Below are 18,021 nucleotides of genomic sequence, written 5' to 3'. Positions count from 1 at the left end.
TGTGCGCAATGCATAGAACTTTAAAGTGAATTCTCTTGACTATTGGGAGCCAGTGCAGGTTTGTCAAATCTGTTGATACTGACGGACGACTTGTAATTTTCAGTAATGTGCGCGCTGCAGCATTCGGAATGACTTGAAGTCTTTTTATAACGACCTTGGGACTACTTGTACTCTATTGATGATGCAATGTTTGTGTGTGGCTAAAGTGCTTTTGGTGCAAAAGGAGCTGCAAAGAGCTAGTCCATGGTCAGAATCAAGAACAGACTATTCTTTTTCTTTTTCCGCTTAGGCCCGGAAGCAGAACTCCTGTTGTGAGATCATGTGACGGACCGAACCTTACAAGTCTCCCTTCCAGAACGATCAGATCTCGGCTCATGTCCTGGACCTCCATGTATGCCTAACGACAAGGAGAACAAGTGAAGAAAATGAAACCAAACTTTAACTGTAGATGGGAGAGAGCCAGTGTGTGTCCTCTGTTTCAGGCTGGTCCCTTCCTCTCCTTCCTCTGGGCCTCCGAGCGAAATCCAGGGGTGTCGGGAAACAGAACTTTTATGAATATTTATGTCAGTGTTGATTCTCTGTTAAGACAGTCTTAAATCTTGCAGGTCACTCATGGAACCTATTTGTTGTAATCCAATTCATTTTTTGAGAAACCAAACTACAGTCACATTTTTAAGATGTTGAAGTGATTTTTGTGGTGACAAAATAAGTGTCGCTTTGTATTAAGACGGTGGGCTCTTGCAGTTAACAATTTAAAGCCGTTAGGACACACACTGCTTTGTGAGCAATCCTATGCACTCCTTCGATCTGATAGGTGTAGGAGCTGGAAAAGAGACGGTCAGGCTGTTCTTGAGTGCCTTCGCAGTTCACTGATGTGTTTTCTATGGTTTAAGCCACTCTGTATCTTTAAAGTAATAGATATTGAGATAGATAGCTTCATAAATTGGATTTTTTCTTCTGACACTAAGGTATCCATACCGGATTGTCCTTTCTGTCCTAAAATGCTATTCAGAAACCCTTATGCAGCGTATTTAAGTTAACTCCACACATCAAACACCTTCCAATCACAATCACTGATTATAGCTTGATTCGGAGCGCCAAGTCTGTACTCTCACTGCAACAAATTTAGGACACTCAGTTATTACATCTTCAGACATGAGAGCAATGATTGTCTCTTCCTTGGCGTGGTTACCTCTGTGTGAAGGCTTAAGTGATTGTATCCATTGGATGATGTTTATTCGCTGAATCTGGTGTTTATTAGGTGGATGTTGCTGTCTTATTCTCCCCTCTGTACTGTGATGGGCACTAAACGAAATGGTTGTCCTTGGAATGATGAGACCTTTTAGATGAAGGCCAGACCTAATATTGCTTTCGTTTGTGAAGGTTTGGCTGCTGTCTATTCAGTGATCTGATATCTTTAGGTCAGGACTGGAGTAGAGTTGCCAGCTTTGTGATGTCAAATACGTGAAAGCTTGCACTAGTTGTCACCTTTGTGTTTTTTGTCTTGAAAGGCATGATGCAGTGCTCTCCCGAAAGATTTACTTCCATTGGGTGGAAAGTACATTGGTTGTCTCCTCAGTGAGGGTGGCCATGGTTATCATATTTATGTGGTATATTCCTGGAGGAAGCGCTGAAGTGGTTGTCTCCTCTGAACTCTTGTTTGTCCTACAGGCAGGGTTTAACGTCTTGCCCTAAATGTGACGTAGCCAAGTGAAGGTAATAACTACATAAGTTGCGTCCTTTGAGTAAATGTCAGAAAGAGGCCAGTGTGTGTATTGTGTAATATCATAATTGGGTTTGAAATGTTGCACGCAGGCCTCCTCATCCTTATGTGACTGTTGGTGGCTGAGACCTTCCCAACTCCCTCAGTCTTCAGAAATAAACCCCACTTTCTTCTCTGAAAGCGACTCCATCTTACTATCAATTCTTTTCCCTAAAGCACCCAAACATATCCTCCTTTATTGGAACCACAGCGGAATTGTTGTTAGACCTAGTTCTGCTATGGGATATGAGACGGATGTGTAGCTTGTTTTAATGTCTTATCGTTTGCTTTTTTCCCCTTTCATGTTTTAGTGGCTGCTGAGTTTTGCAGTGGTGGCAGCTTGAAAGTATTAAATGTTCCATCATCTCTTGGAATTTTGTGTTTGCAACGGGTTGCATGAATGAGAAAAGCACCTAGCAGGAAACAGTGGCTTGAAATAATCATTTTAATATAAATGTTTATGCTGGTAGCATTCCAACTGTCTCTACTTGAGTTAAAGTCTGATTGGTATGCTCTTGAATGGCAATTGTATGTCAAGACTTCAATATATTATTTTGACGGAAATAGGGAAAAAGGATGCAGAACATTCGGTCACACTTTGCTTGAATAAGATTCCTTGCAGAGGGTGTACTGGGTTTTTGCTAGCCCTTACTTTGAGCGTTTCCAGGGAGATATAAAGTGGACTACAAGAGAATGTTAGTTGTTGCCAGCCGGGCTTTACTGACCTCCCTATTGAGACTTCTAGGCAGAGACTCCTTCTGTATACAAATTAGGTCCAACTCTGGCAAAAGTCTCTGGCACAGAAAACTGCCTGTTTTTAACAACATTTTGGGGTTTCTCCAGGGTGGTGACACAACCTGTGGCTCAGACATTTGGTGACTCGCTGCTCTGACGCCACAGTAAATCTGCATAATAGCTCACAAGATTCAGCTTGTGATGTCTGCAAAGATTGGAGCATCCCATGTTAGTACAAGATTGTACTTGTGATGTCTGCGAAGATTGGAGCATCCTGTGTTGGTAGAAGACTGCGAGGCATCGGTCCTAGTAATGAAACCATCCTGAAAACTGCTTTGAGATTATTGGCAGATTTTTGCAAGAAAATGTATTTAAGCTTTGATTTTCCAAAAATGCACCTTCTGCTCTGTATGACCACGACAGAGTTTCCTTACGGGTTCACAAATCTTTCTTTTAGAGCTTGGGCGTGGACTGCCTTTCTGAAATAAAGAGGAGTTTTTGTTGTGTGTGCAGGGTCCCTTGATATGTTCTTCTCCCAGCATGTATGGTGCTCAGTAACTTGAAAACGTTTAGTACAGAAAATAATTTAGTGCATCCATTCCCATTCCAGAAGGAGGTAACTGAAATCTGTGTTCACGAAGAATCACAAAAAATGAATAGTATTCAAGCAACATGCAACATTTCTTTGCAAACCAATCCTCCAAGATGCATATGACGTGAGTGCAAGTAGAGTTGCTTTGAATCAGTAGGCAGAATTGATTCTCAGTGGATATTTCAGCCCATCCTTCCTAGATCTTCTAAATGAGACAGAAAGGTTTTAGCTGGTCATCTCTCATCATGCTTGAGGTACATTTACAAAGTGCGGCAAACTGGGTGCCTGGATTTGAGGTACTCCTTTATAGGGGTGCAGCACCAAGAGTTCGTAAACTACGTGGACCGCTATTCTATAAATCAGTTTCCTTTATATTGGCAGCTCGCCAGCAGAAGCACAAATGTGAACATTGTTCTTATTTTACTAGTGATAATTTCAGTGAAGCATCCATGGTCCTGTAATTCTGGCCGAGGCTCGGATCTTGGTTAACGTCTAGTTTTTTTTTCTTTCTTACACCGGATGTGCTTGTCAGCAACTTGGCAGATTTCCTAGCAAGCCACTGCAGCTGCAAGTCTTGATAAGTTTGATCCGGTTCAGTCACATACACTAATTTGACAATCACGGGAGTGATTGGTGCTAGCTGTAGAAACCTCGCTATACAACCGCGCCCTTTTGTTTTATGGCTATTTTAAAATTAGCAGACTCTCAGGAGCATGCTCCCTCCTCGAATGAACCATAGGTTAAATTGTGGAATACAAAATGTGCTCTTTATAAGCTCCTCTATTCCTTTTCAAAGCAAGGGAAAATAAAGTGTAGGTTTAAGATTGAAAAACTTCATCCAGGAATGTCTGAAACTTCTGTTTGTGTTCATGTAAGGCGTGAACTTCATTTTAACTAGCAACACTACATACTCCTGTAATTCCCCTCTTCTGGATGCACCAATTGTTCAAACATTCTTTTCGTTTTTTATACTCCTTCGAATTACTCTGATCTAAAGCAGTTTAGCACTGATGCCAATTTGTGATGAGTTTAGCAGAACTCCTTAGCCCCATCGATGGGGCACACCGGTAGATTTCCAAATACAAATATGAATATGTGGGTAGTTGTGGTCTAATACTAGTGTGAGACCTAACTGTACCGGGTTAATGCTAAATGCATTTTGATGGAGCTACACGTGTGCCTATTCCTGTCCGATTCCTATGCCCGGGTCTGTCCAGAGTGCAGCATTTATTCTGCGTGCTGATGACTTGGTTCACGTGTTTGTTGTCCATATGTGGTTATTTGTTCCTTCAGGTGTTTCTCAGTTCACTTAAAGCTTCTATTTGAAAGCAAGAGGGATCAGCAGTGTTTTATGAGTTGCTTTCAAATGATTGAATATGGGAGGTAGTTACTTGGAAATAAATCTCTGCATGATAATTTCTTATCACAGCACCAACCTGAGATCCTTTTCCATCCTGGATTGTGTGTGCGGCTCAAAGCAGATTTCGAGTTTCTGAAGACACAGCTTGTTCCTTCCCTTCTCCATTGCTTGGTCCTCTTAGAATACGAACGATAGGGACAGGAAATTCGTACTTTTTCAATAGTTGTGGTTACTGGTTTTTAAGAGGAAAAACAAGAGACTGTAAAAAGTTGATTAATCACTGAGAAGGAGAGTAGATTTCAGCATTTTAACTATTTTGTATTCATTGAATTTATATATTTAAATATTAGCTGACCATAGTGGTATACTCTTTACAGGGCTGTATTTGGTCCAATAAATATTGTAACCTCTGTACGTCCATTAGTGTTGTTTATTGCCTTCCTATCGCTACTTCTTCCTGGCTGACATGGTGTCCACTTAGTATAAACTTTTTTGAAGGGTATATCTGTCGAAAATGTTTTTGCTACTTTCATACCTGTGGGATATGTTGCTTTTTGGGTGGTGTTTTAGCAGTTTCTTTCAGACAAGCTTGTGTTTTTCTTTATTAAAACATCCATTGTCTGCTAGAAAAACACAACCTCAGTATCAGTACTGCAGGGTCTGAGCATTTGCTTCCTAGCTATCGTTTCCAAATAACGATGTGTCCAAACTTTGGTGCAAGGCTGCAAACCCTAGACTTTTTGCCCTCCAATGTATCGATCATTTCAGCAGTAGTTTTAGTGCTCTCAAAAACTTATATAGTCCCCTTTTCTTTTCAGCTCCTGCGGAGGCCTGTTATTAAAAAAATATATATATATATATTTAAACATATGTTCTTAAAATGTTTTCTGCCAGCTTCTAGGCAGGCATTCGTTAACGTATGTAGAAACCTATTTTACTTTTCTTCATTAGCCAGTATTCAGTTTTTTTAAATATGTATTAAAACCTACTTCTGTTTTCATCTTGGTGATTCTTCTCCAGATGGTGTCTGCTTGCATAGTGACTTTTACCTTCCTTATTAGGTTGAGCCTACCAGATAGCTGTCTGGTTGGGAAAGACATATTTTGCGATTGCCCAAAACATACAGAAGATTGTAGTCCGCCCATTGTTTACCACTGGTTGGCTTTACTCTAACTCTTATTTACTTGCTTTCTGTTGCATTGCTTTCCGCCTGTCAATCTTGTGTTTGTCCCTTGCCTGGAGCATAGCCTTTGAATCCTCTTCTTTGATTGGCTGACTTCTGAGCTTCCTCTACCCTCGTTTATGGAACTACTTTTTTTCTATTTGTTTCAGCACTCATGAGATTATATGTGTTACCTCTCTGTCTCCATGTATGCCTTTCTCCCTCCCATTGCTGTCTTACCTAGGTACTCTTCGCCCCCCACCAGCACCCATTTTGCTCTCTCTCGCAGTGTGTGCTTTTCTCCCTGCACTACTCCTGCCTCTTTTTCACTCATGTTCTCTCCCTTGAGATACCGCACAAGATGTGGCTTCACACCCCGCCTGCCGCATTCCTGGAATCCATCCCCCATTTGTAGGTGCATGTCGGCCTGTTGAACACCACCTACCAAATGACACAGAGACTGCGTTTATTTTAATTTTATTTTTTCTAGCAAGGCACCAAAGCTGTTGCGACTGTCTTGCATGACTAAACAATATTGGCAATGCCATAAGGTCTTTCCTATTGGCGAAACCTATTGGCTTTGCCAATTCTTTTTTAGCTCGTTCTGCCCCCAGAGGTGGTCTTGTCGTTGGGGAACTCTGGAAACTACTCCTCAAATTCTGTACCTCTTATGAGCAGTGTGGCTGAGGTAGTGAATTGAGATTGAATGAAAACATGTCCACTGCTTTTCTCGTCGGACATAGAAATAATCAAACCCCTCGCTCAGCCTGATGCGGCTGAGACTGCCCTGCTCAGCTTGACTTTTGAAGGCACCGGTGCAATGTCCTAATCTGTCCATTTCTCTTGTACAAGCCTGTAGCATCATTTACAGCTCCTGTCCAGTCAGCGGTTTTCCCTTTTGTGCATGGCTTCCCAGTAGCCTTCAGTGCGGCTAGACCACTGTGGGGCTCTGTTGGGAAGTGGAAGGTTAACCAATGGCAAATAAATATGTATTCCTCAGAAATGCCTTTATATTTCACCAAGGGGGACCAACGATTAAAAAAAGAAAATAATGGAAGATGTAATTACTTCTTACAAACGGTGGTAGTGGTCTGTTTTGTCGTCTCTCTTTCTTTGATCGAAGTGTTGCAAGTGCAGTGGGGGGAGGATTCTAAAAAGTATTTTTAAAACCATGTCTGCCTCTTACAAGTCCAGAAAAATGATGGCGTAGCTCGTAAAGAAGGGTGCCATATTCTGGCATTGGGTTTGAGGTCTGCTATTGTTTCACATGCACCCGGTAAATACATGGAAGTGCTGTACTAGCAGGAGGCTGGTAGCGCTGCTGTTCCACATCTGTCTGTGAAGGGCCGAGACCGACCTAGCATGCATATTACAGTGACCCTTGAACCTGGCCTCGCCTGCTGTTGCCAAGTGGCTTGTCGTCATCTTTCAAAGTTGCTGCGGTCTTTTTCTACAGCTTGTTCCTGTCTTTTTGCAGTTTCCGTGGCCTGTTACTCTTCTGGCTGTCAGCTGCGCGCTGCGTAACAAACACCACAATCTCCGTAGGTCTGTGAATGACCTACAAACGTACTGCCCTGTGGGGACCTTTCTGTCTGTTTATTGTTTGGCATTATGAGCCCGCGGGTCCCCTGTGGGCGCTCCTTCTAGCCCAGGCTGCTGAGATCTTTTCGGGGTTTTGTGTCCCGTCTGCGGCCACGTGCAGTTTTCCCTCAAGAGGAGACTCCCTTCCTCCCCTAGTTTCCGGCCTCTGTTTCTTACGATCTCCGTTGTTGTGTCTGGAGTTTTGACATTGCTGTTGCTCCGGCAGCGGGCCCGGAGATTGGGGAGCAACTCATTTATTCTTCTTTTTCTTGCGTAAGGGAACTCTGGGCTTATAGTTTTCCTGGAGTGCTTTCCAAATGAAAGAAGCTTTCTAACATTCCATGTTCGACGAGTCAGCCTGTACTTGCCTGTTCAGGGCCAGGAGAGGGCAGCTGGGGCATTTTAAGGATGTTGGGGGCCCCAGTTCGGAAATGCTTTGATTTTATGATCCAGTGTCACCTCTTTCAAGCCCTCTGTGGCCAGGTCACTGGCAGTGCACAGGCACCCTCGTCCAAATTCTAAATGTGTTTACATCTAATATTCTGGCATAGTGACGCGTGTTTTCAATATTGTAACACAGCAGCAGCTCACTAACATTACTACAACTAATCTCTGTGACTCCCTCCCATTTCTCATATGTGCGGTCCTGTTATGATCTCAAAGAAACTTTTTTATGGATGTTGAATGAAACCAAAACCTATTTCTCTGCAGAATGTCTGTAATATACTCACACATCAGCCTCATTAAAAAATAAATGAAAGGAAAACACTATTTTAAACAATCTATTTAAGAATTATTCAAGGTTATCAGGGAAAGATTATCTGCAGAACAGAGCTGGCTCTATCAGCGGGGCCCCTGAAAGGGTGTGGCCCTGGGTCAGAGCCCACTTTGCCCATACCTTAAAACGTCTCTGGAGGGCAGTCAGTCACAGTCCCTCGAGAGCCCAGTCTCCCCCTCACAGACTGGCTCTACAGTGATACATTTTCAGGCATTCATTGACGAAGCCTGTAGCTCGCCCACAATTCACTTACCCATATTTCGACCTGTTTGGCTTCACTGCAGGGAAAGGATGTTCGGCTCTGACTCGAACCAAACTGTGATACCGCTGGAGGACACTGTTGCCATGTTTATACTCACTGCGGGAATCAGGTGGCCGACTGCGACTCACTCCAAACGGTGGTGTCACTGTAGGAATCATCTTTACTCTGGGACTCGGATTTTATAACACCATTCCAGGTTTCTGATTTCAGTCTGTGATATCACTAGTGGACCAGGGCACCAGTCAAACCACACCTATAAGTCTGTGGGAATAAAGAATGGCCTGTTTAAAGCAAAACCATTTTAGAGAAAATAAAAGAAGTGTTGAAGTGCTGTAGAAAAAGCAGACTTTTTTTTAACCTCAGGTTTGTTGAAAAAACATGTTTGCAAGTCACAGGCTTACCCACATACAGCATCATATAGATTTGTCCATGACTGACAACCTGTGCACTGTTATTACCAACATTTCATTATTTATACACGCTGTTAACTTTTTTAAATCGTACAGCTGTCAAATGGCGATGTCTCACTGTGTAAAGAGAATTTTGCAAAGTATTGTAATACGATCTGGAATTATAAAAGACGTATAGTGGGCATTTATTTATATCCCATCACTGAGAAACCAATTTGGACTTAGTGGGCCAAGGTCAGTTAGGAGGTGATGACCAGGAAAGTTCATTGCTTTTATTTATCTTTGTCTGAACCAGCTTGCCTCCTTGTTTCCTGCAGTGAGCGACACATTTGTGGGATTGCAATCCTCGCTGTGTCTTAAAGTGGTTTAACAAATCTTAGTGCTAGCTGTAAAAATTGAACATTTCGCCTAGAGGCAGCAGGCTATGTCTGATACTTCTAGCCCATACTTTCCTTGAGCATTTTGAGAAGATATCTGTTGGAAGCTTGCGGGTTTATGTTGGACGTAGACCCCCAGACTTGATGTCACTTCCATTTCTACTTTCGATTCCAAAGTGAAGACTGTTCCTGGTCTGAAGCTCATCCTGACACACTCCCTCCAACTTGAACGTGACCCCAGTTCTTCATGCTCTGTTTATTCGTCTGGCCTGAAGTACTCCAGATATTAAATCCGACAAACTGCTCCCACAGCAAGCTGTGTCCACACTGGACTGCCCTCTTGCCCATCCTTTCCATGCCCCTCCAGACCCACAATGGACCCCCTCTTACTCTTGCCCATCCTTTCCATGCCCCTTCAAATAGAGTCCTAAAGAGCGTGTGGCATTGCAGTGTTTGTAATAACAGCCACTAGCATATTGGTGTGAGGTTCAATCACTAGAAACACATTTCTTCAAAAGGAGTCCTTTAGATCTGTGCAGTAATAGAGGGTGCAAAAACACTGCAGCATAACTAACATTTGCACCACATATCGGGTGTGTTTTAGCACTCCATTAATATATGTGGCTAAATAATAAGGAATGATGTTTGCTTTCTGCGCCTTTTGCATTTGTCCCCACCCCTCCCCCTTGCAAACCTTTGTATGCTAAATTTCTACAAGGATGGACCTGATTATAAGTGCTCAAAGGCATTCGGCCTGCATTCACTCATCTCCTAATGGCTGCAAATACCATTGGTGCCAGTTCTGAATAGAAATATGCAAATCCGGTGTGTCCAAAGCCTGTCGAGGAGGGGCCAGATTAGTGCACACTTTCCAGAAAAACCACAGACTGCAAACTAGTGCTGTTATAATTCATTATTTGCAAATCTGTTTCATATGAACATCCTGAAAAACTGCCATGCATCCAGCCCTCCTGTGCCCATATTCGGCACCCCTGAGAAACAATTTGTCAAACATGTCCATCTGCACTGAGAATTGTTTCTTATGGATACTTCTAACTGTAGATTATTCTCCTTGTGAACTCAAAACCACTCTACTCTGCACCACTGCAATCTACACCATTGCACTCTGTCACTGCACGCTACACCCCTATATTCTACTCTGCACGCTACACCCCTATATTCTACTCTGCACCACTGTGCTCCTTGCCACTGCTCTCTACACCAATCTACTCCCCACCTCTGCACTCTACTATATGCCACTGCACTCTGCACCACTCCAATCTACTGCACTCTATGCCACTATACTCTGAATCACTCCACTCTAATCTATTCTGAACTCCACATCATTGCACTCTACGCCACTCTTCTGTACACTACTGGTCTCTACGCTACACCTCTGCACACTACCCTGAAACCGTGTGTTCTACGCCATTGCACTCTACACCACTGAACTCTACTCTATGCCACTTAACTCTACTCTGCACCACTTAACTCTACTCTGCACCACTCTACGCCACTGTATTCTACATCCCTGCACTCTACATTAATGCACTCTACACCACTTTACTCAAAACCAATGCACTCTACACCAGTCTACTCTGCACCACTGTACTTTACGCCACTCCACCCTAGGCCACTTTATGAATCTCCACTCTGATAGTCTACTCCACTCTGATGCTCTATGCAACTCTGTAGCGGGGTCTGAAGGAATACGACGTACACTGCGTCGGGGTAGAGGCGGTTTTATTTTTAAATAGTCTCGTCTTTTGTGAGTAGCCAGTTTTACCCCTCAGTACTTGTGAGTAAATCAAAAAGTGAAGGAAAACAAACAAGCAAAATAAAGCAAGAATGCCACGAGAAGTCCTCCTCTTCTTTTCGGGCTGGTTTTGTCCTGTCCTACACGTCTGGTCAAGGCAGGGAGTGTTCTCCGTATACCCCATAGGAAAAACACTGTGTTCTGTATTCTGGGGCTCCTTATTGGGCGGCAACTCATGACGTCACAGGAGGGGACGGCATCTTCCCAGTTAAACGGACCGTCCTGGCAAGTAGAAAGCTCCGTATTTGAGGCTGGCCACGTTTCTTCCTGGTGAGGAGAAAACAAAGGGGTTGAAAGTACCCGGACTTCCCACCAGTCACCCCATTGGTCTTTCTCTTCCCTGTTGCCCTTGTGACAAACTCCCTCTATTCCGCTTTACTCCACTCTATTGTACGACACACTACTCCACTTCACTCTATGCCACTCCACTCTACTGTATGCCACTTGACTCCACTCTGTCATTCCACTCTCATTCACTACTACACTCTATGCCACTCCACTCTACAACAGTATACTCTGCACCACTCTACTCAAAGCAACACCCTGTACGTGACTCCAATCTGCTCTAAACTACTCCATGGCACTCTGTGCCAGTCCATGACACAATAATCTACTCAACTCCACTTTATGCCCTTACACTCTATGACACTCTACTCACACCACTTTTCGCCAGTCCGTAATACTCAACTCTACTCCGCTTTGACACTCCACTGTCCTTTACCCCATTACCTTTTAGCCTTGCTAGTGTGCAACATGGCTAAAACATATTGGCAAAGCCAATACCTCTTGCATAGGCAAGACCTATTGGCTTTGCTAATGCTTGATAAGCCAGAGGGTTGGCTTATCTACAGCATCTCGGTCCTCCAGAAAACAGGCTTCCAAGCCCTTTTTTGGTCGGACCATGACCCACCAGACAATGACTAGACTAGCAGGGGCAGGCATTCATCCCAATCTTCAGCCCCTTCAGCCATAACCTCTGTTCCCCTTTAGTGCACCTTTACCAGTGCACAGATACTCAGTAGGAGGCAGGATCAGCCACTATTCGCTTCCGACAAATGATTACTGCAGATTTTCCAACTCCTCTATGCCCTGCCATTCCTTTTTGACCCACTGCACCTGCCATCTTCTTCAGACCACTTCTCAGAGGACCACATGCCCATTTTATGCCAGATGTATGCTGTATTGGCCAAAGTATTCATAGAGAGCGACCCCGCCTCAGAAGTAGAGACTGGGAGATATTCTCGCTACTTCCTTGCGGAGGACCGGTCCTGAATATTTCTCAGGCAGCTAAATGGGCATAAGTGCACACAATCATGAAGCACTACTGCCTTGACAGCCAGGTCCATCGAGATGGGCATTTTGCCCGCTCAGTCCTGCACAACTACTTAGTTTGAGCTATTCCCCGGACCCACCACCTTGGAAGGTATTGCAGTGTTATCACAAGGTGAGGGATGTATCCATCAGAAGAACAAGTTAGTAACCTTTGTTAAGGTTCTTTCTGAAGTACACTCTAAGCGCAGATGCCTCACCGCCATTCAACCTACCTGTTCTGCATAGTCCATTACATTTAATTAGGTCCCAAATCTACACACTAGGAGGTCAATTTTCCAATGGGCTCTATGTGTGATAGCTCTGGAGAGGTCCTGAAAGAAACTGGTGCGTGGTGGCGCTTATATGTGGCTCAGTTTGGAGCTTCTGAATGGAATGGCATCAGCAGGCAGGAGTACTGATTTTGAGATTTCCGTATCCAGTCTGGCACCTGGAGTAAATTCACAAAGTGAGGTGAATAACTTGTTTTTTACGTTTTGCATCAACTCATCTTTTTAGTCCTGTCAGTATCAAGAGATTTCAATTTTTGGGTTGGAGGTGATAGAATTGTGAGATTTCTTATGTATTTTCTCTATCTTAGGAATTTTGTGATTTCCTAGGTATAAGATGCATTTCTTGTCGGGATCCCTAGATTGAAGCAGAATGGGGCCTGGCCTACGGGTGAACAAGGACGACCTGCACTAGTGGTTGTGGCTAAACATGTTTCTGGCAGGAAGGACTCGGGCAGGATCATTCATATTTTTTGGTATTCAGTTCACCCGAAACCACCCCACCAGCTGCTCTTAAAATCTCATTCACCTGTAAGCCAAACTTCCGCATTTGTTAATCTGAGGAAACCCTTCTCAAGTTGGTGCTGACCACCAACACCCGAAAATAAACTGTTGCAAACAAAGCTGATGACTGCAGATCAAAAACCTGCATGAATATGCTTTAATTGTAAAATCCAGATAGAAAGAAACATTTAAGCAGCAAACGCAGAATTATTCCTATCAGTCACCCCTCTGTACTGCCACCAGTCTCTAAAGGGCTCGCTGTCCACCCCGCTGACTCCTAAATACAGATTATTCGGTTGTTATAGTTGCCTACTCGCCTTCCTGTATATGTTTACTCCCTTTGGGCCATTGTTTGACCCAGTTGGAGTTTGTCACATCCCCAAAATTCCCCGATGTCCTCCAATGTGACAACATTGTTTCCTACTCAAATCAGTGTGTTTTTGTGTGTGCTTGGAATCAGCCTCAGAAAATGTGCATAATAGCATTGTTCTCTCCCAGCCACCCTCCCTCCACTCATCCACGCTCCTGCAAAAACGGAAAATACAGAACTTGCCAACACAGCGTTGCTTAGAAAAGGATGCAACATGTGTTTAAAAATGTGCACCAGAATCTTGAAAGTTCAGCACTCCACGAGGAATGTTTTATTTAAGCGAACCTTCAATTACCAAGTATGTAACACTAACTTTACTTTGCAAAGAGTTTATTAACTTTTCGTGATTTTTGTCAAATAACTTGTCTGTCAGAGATTGTATTTTAATAAAGGTTGACAAACTTTTATCGCGCTTTTCAACTCGTGTTTTCTGAGTGATGTGTGGAAAAAGTAGTTATAATCTGAGCCGATGCAGCTGTGAAATTTAAAATGACAAACACGTCTGCCTCCGATTTCCTAAAATGATGATTACCCACTGGGGTGCCATGAACCTGTTTAGATTTTGGCCTCACTTTGGCGCTTTTGCAATGTTCCCTTGGCCGGGTACCCTTAGTGGAAGACCCCTTGCACTCCTTTTCATCCTCCCAGCACTGGAAATATGAAATGTTTTAATCAAAAAGTGATTCGAAACTCAAGTGCCTAATTTTTATGCCTAACAAAACAAACTAGTATGTAGATAAATGTATGTCAGGGCTCGCCACAGTACTTAATTTGAACCAGTGTTTGCAGGTGAACTGGCGCACCAAATTTAGCATAAAAGTAGAACTTTACTTGTAGTGTGCCAAGGTTGATTTACTGTCAATCCATTTAGTATTTTTTTTTTAATATAATCATTTAAAAATGTGCTGAGTGGGTTTTAAAAGGTTAACACTTTTGTGTGTCTGTGCCATATGCGGTCACGATTCACTGATTGTGTGACTCTTGTCAATCACATTTGAAATGTAATACAAATTTGCTTGTTCGGCGAAGGGCCCTGTAAGATTAATTTTGTTGCTCCATCTTAAAAATCGTGAATCGAGTCCAGTTCACAACTTTTGCACTGTGGGACAAAAACTTCACAGTAATGGAGGGGCACAATGAGAAGAGTGGACCCCAATGGAGAGCTGGGAAGGGTGGGGTAACCAGCGATGTGAAAGACTATAGTACTACACCAGAAAACTGCAGAAAACAGCGTGTTGAGGAAAATCAAAACGTGATTGAACAAGCAGCCATTTTAATTAGTTGATTAGTTTGACATTTAGTGAAACAAAAATCGCAAACCTCATTCTATTTCCAAATTTCACTAATTGTTAAAAAAAACTGCGAGAAAGCCCCCTGAACACAGCCGAAATCCGTGCAGAGCAGGAATGCTTCTTTCAGTGGGTTGTGTACATGGCCTGGCTACAGGCCCAAATCTGTGACAACGCCCCGCTGCACACGGCTGAATACGATGCACAGTGTGCGTTAGGGACATAGTGTATTATAAAAAATAAAAACTCTTGAAATTCACTGGGAAAAAACCAACTAAAACTGAAATGTGCTACTTATGGTTCATGGTGCACATAATGAAAGACATTACTAACACCTGCCTTGCTGGAAACAACCATTTGGCAATGCACAGGGAAAAAAAGACAGATTAGCAAAAGTGAAACATAGCGGGTGAATTTATTTATGGCATGCGTTGTGTGTGCCAGAGAACTAGAACTGGTGAATTTCACTGGTTTTATGTTTTTGAGCCTGAACCATAGCTTAGTTTTAAACTGTGGTTCCATGTTTATATGTGGAGGGAAAACCCTCCCTTATTCACTTGGTGCAATGTGTGACTGGTATGGAATATTTTTTTGGGGTTATTTTAGCTCCCAAACAAGCCAAGTGCAACAACCCAGTTGTGCATGATACAAAACATAAGCTGTTAAGTCGCAGCTTCTAAGGGAAATAGAAACCTGTTGCAAATTCTGAGCAATTATTTTATAGAGCACACAACCTACCTACAAGGGCTTCCCGGCACTGACAGAACAAGTGAGGACAAATGAGGGCATGCGCTACTTAGATAAAAAAGATACATTTTAAACTGTTTCGTAAAGCTCAGTTATGTTTTGTGTGATCTTAGATGGATAGGAAGGGAGTTCCAGAGTTTATCGACCAGGTAGACGAATGAACAACCCGCCTCTTGCTTTCCTGATTCTGGGCATCTCCAGAAGGAAGAGGTCATTGGATCTCAGTTCTGTGGGGGCACTGTATGGAGTGCTGAGATTTTGAAGGCTATGCGGACCCGAAGAATGCTTTATCCTATAAGCAATACAATTGGCCTTAAATTCTATTCTTTTATTTATAGGCAATCAATGAAGCGGAGCATGCACTGAACAAGCGGACTACATTCTGGGTAGGCCCAGCAACGCTCTTGCTGCTCCAATCTGAGTAACCTGCAGATTTCTGGTGACATATGAGGGGCTACCCAGATAGAGTAAATTGCCATAGTCTAGACATGAGAGTATCCGGCCTTGAACCACTGTCCTACGACACTCCATAGGGAGCCGTATGAGTACCTTCCGAAGAGACCTTAGGAGGCTGCCCAGGTGCCTGCAACCTTCTTTCCCTGGGAAACCATGGCTAGATCTTAATCTAAAATGACTCCAAGGCTCTTTACTTCAGGTTTAATAGTGGGATGCTCCCCCAATATGGGGGCCAGAGGAATTGACCCAGAGTGACAGTTTATTGCCAGTCACCATAACCTCTGTTTTATCCCCATTTAACTTGAGAAAGCTTCTAGCCATCCAGCTGGCTACCTGCTCCAGACAGGTAGTTAGTCTTCCAAAGGTTGAGTGAGTATGGCTGACAGGGAGACACCAATCTGGGGTTCGTCCGCATAAGAGACCATAGTACAGCCTTGAGCACAAATTATATCTGATAGAGGACGGACGTACACTTTAAAGAGCATGGGGCTCAAGAAGTGCTTCTTAGGGATAAGCGTCTCTAGTGTCGAATTAATCCACTCTTGGAAGTTTGAATAAGCGATGACCAACCACATCGCCATCCGACCTGGGGGCAGAATTCTCTTCAGCTGTTTTCCATCATTTGGTGTCCAGTTTGGACCGTTGACTGGAGGGTTTCACTAATGTGCTGTTGAATTTGGGCCCTTCTGTTTTAGAGAGAGAGAATGGAATTAACAGATGGTCTGACCAATAAACTGTCAAAGACATGTGGTGACATCCATCTGAATGTGCAAATCCCCGAGTAGTGTGAAACTAGCTGCCTGAACGCTATGTAGCACAGCCATTTCTGGCATAACCTATACCAATTGTGTGGTTGGTCCAGGTAGATGATATAAGAGTCAACCAGAGAAGGTATGTTAAAGTTTAATTGAGAAAAGCAAGTTTTCGCAGTCTGTGATATTGAGTATGGATGCCTTACATTTAAGGTCCTCTTTAAAAATGATGTCCACTCCTACTCTTTTTTACCCTCTCGGTCATTGCTCACTGTTGTATATTCTGGGAGAAACGCTGCCTCAATATATGGCCAGCTATCCTTATTCAGCCAAGTTTCTGTTAAGAAGGGGACTTTGGGGCATTTCTCTTCCAGCAAAATAAACTGTTCTAGACTGTGCTTGGCAAGCGATCCGCAGTTCAGTAGGAGCATTTGCCAGCCAATGATGGGCTGTTCAGAGACTGCCAGGGCTTGTACCTGCCCTATAGTGTGGGTCTCCGAGTTAGCTTTATCAGTAATCAAAGTAAGTGAGCAATTGCAAATCTGGCACATTCTGGGCATGGTCTCCACGTCCAGGGATTGGTCGCAGTCTTTCTTGGACAACTGGTTTAGGTTCTTTAAGGCCTCTGAGGCTTAGTATAAATGATCTGAGGCAGGAACTAACTCTGAGACCCACACTATAGGGCAGGTACAAGCACCGGCAGTCTCTGAACAGCCCATCATTGGCTGGCAAATGCTCCTACTGTTGTAGTGGTTGCTTTTAATCCAGCACAAAATGGTGTTTTGTCCTTGTACCCAGCACTAAACTATGATACGAGACCAGAAGACAACAAGCATTTACAATGCAATGGTTTTGCCTTTGGAAAAGTTAGAGCTATTGGCATTGTAAATGACAACATTTGTATTTATGTGTTGGTTTTGAAAACAGGTAAATAAATGGCATTGTCATTTACATTGCCATTAGCTTAATCTCTGCAGTCACTTTGCAGTCACTCTGCACTCCCTAGCACTCCCTAGCAGTCACTTTGCACTCCGTAGCAGTCACTTAGCAGTCACTCTGCACTCCCTAGCACTCCGTAGCAGTCACTTTGCAGTCACTCTGCAGTCCCTAGCAGTCACTCTGCAGTCCCTAGCACTCCCTAGTCACTCTGCAGTCCCTAGCACTCCCTAGTCACTGCAGTCCCTAGCACTCCCTAGTCACTCTGCAGTCCCTAGCACTCCCTAGTCACTCTGCAGTCCCTAGCACTCCCTAGTCACTCTGCACTCCCTAGTCACTCTGCACTCCCTAGTCACTCTGCACTCCCTAGCACTCCCTAGTCACTCTGCACTCCCTACTCACTCTCTACTCTGCACGCTCTCTACTCTGCACACTCTACTCTGCACACTCTCTACTCTGCACACTCTCTACTCTGCACACTCTCTACTCTGCACTCTCTACTCTGCACCCTCCTTTGCAGCACGTGGAGCCCAA

At 43.6% G+C, this 18,021-nt stretch overlaps 1 protein-coding gene across 1 annotated transcript in view; it reads left to right on the top strand.

The window, feature by feature from the left end:
- YKT6 (YKT6 vesicular SNARE protein) overlaps positions 1-6,660 on the top strand; it is a 118,631-nt gene extending 111,971 nt beyond the window's left edge. Inside the window, exon 8 of the mRNA XM_086943437.1 lies at positions 290-6,660. Coding sequence (XP_086799563.1) covers positions 290-325 — 36 coding nt within the window. The 3' untranslated portion in view covers positions 326-6,660. The remainder of the gene's footprint in view (positions 1-289) is intronic.
- Positions 6,661-18,021: the final 11,361 nt, after the last annotated feature.

The sequence above is a fragment of the Lissotriton vulgaris genome, chromosome 11, assembly GCF_964263255.1.
Source record: "Lissotriton vulgaris chromosome 11, aLisVul1.2, whole genome shotgun sequence".
Taxonomy (NCBI): Eukaryota; Metazoa; Chordata; class Amphibia; order Caudata; family Salamandridae; genus Lissotriton; species Lissotriton vulgaris.
The sequence above is the reverse complement of the archived record's forward strand: the minus strand, read 5'-3'. Positions and strand labels throughout refer to the sequence as shown.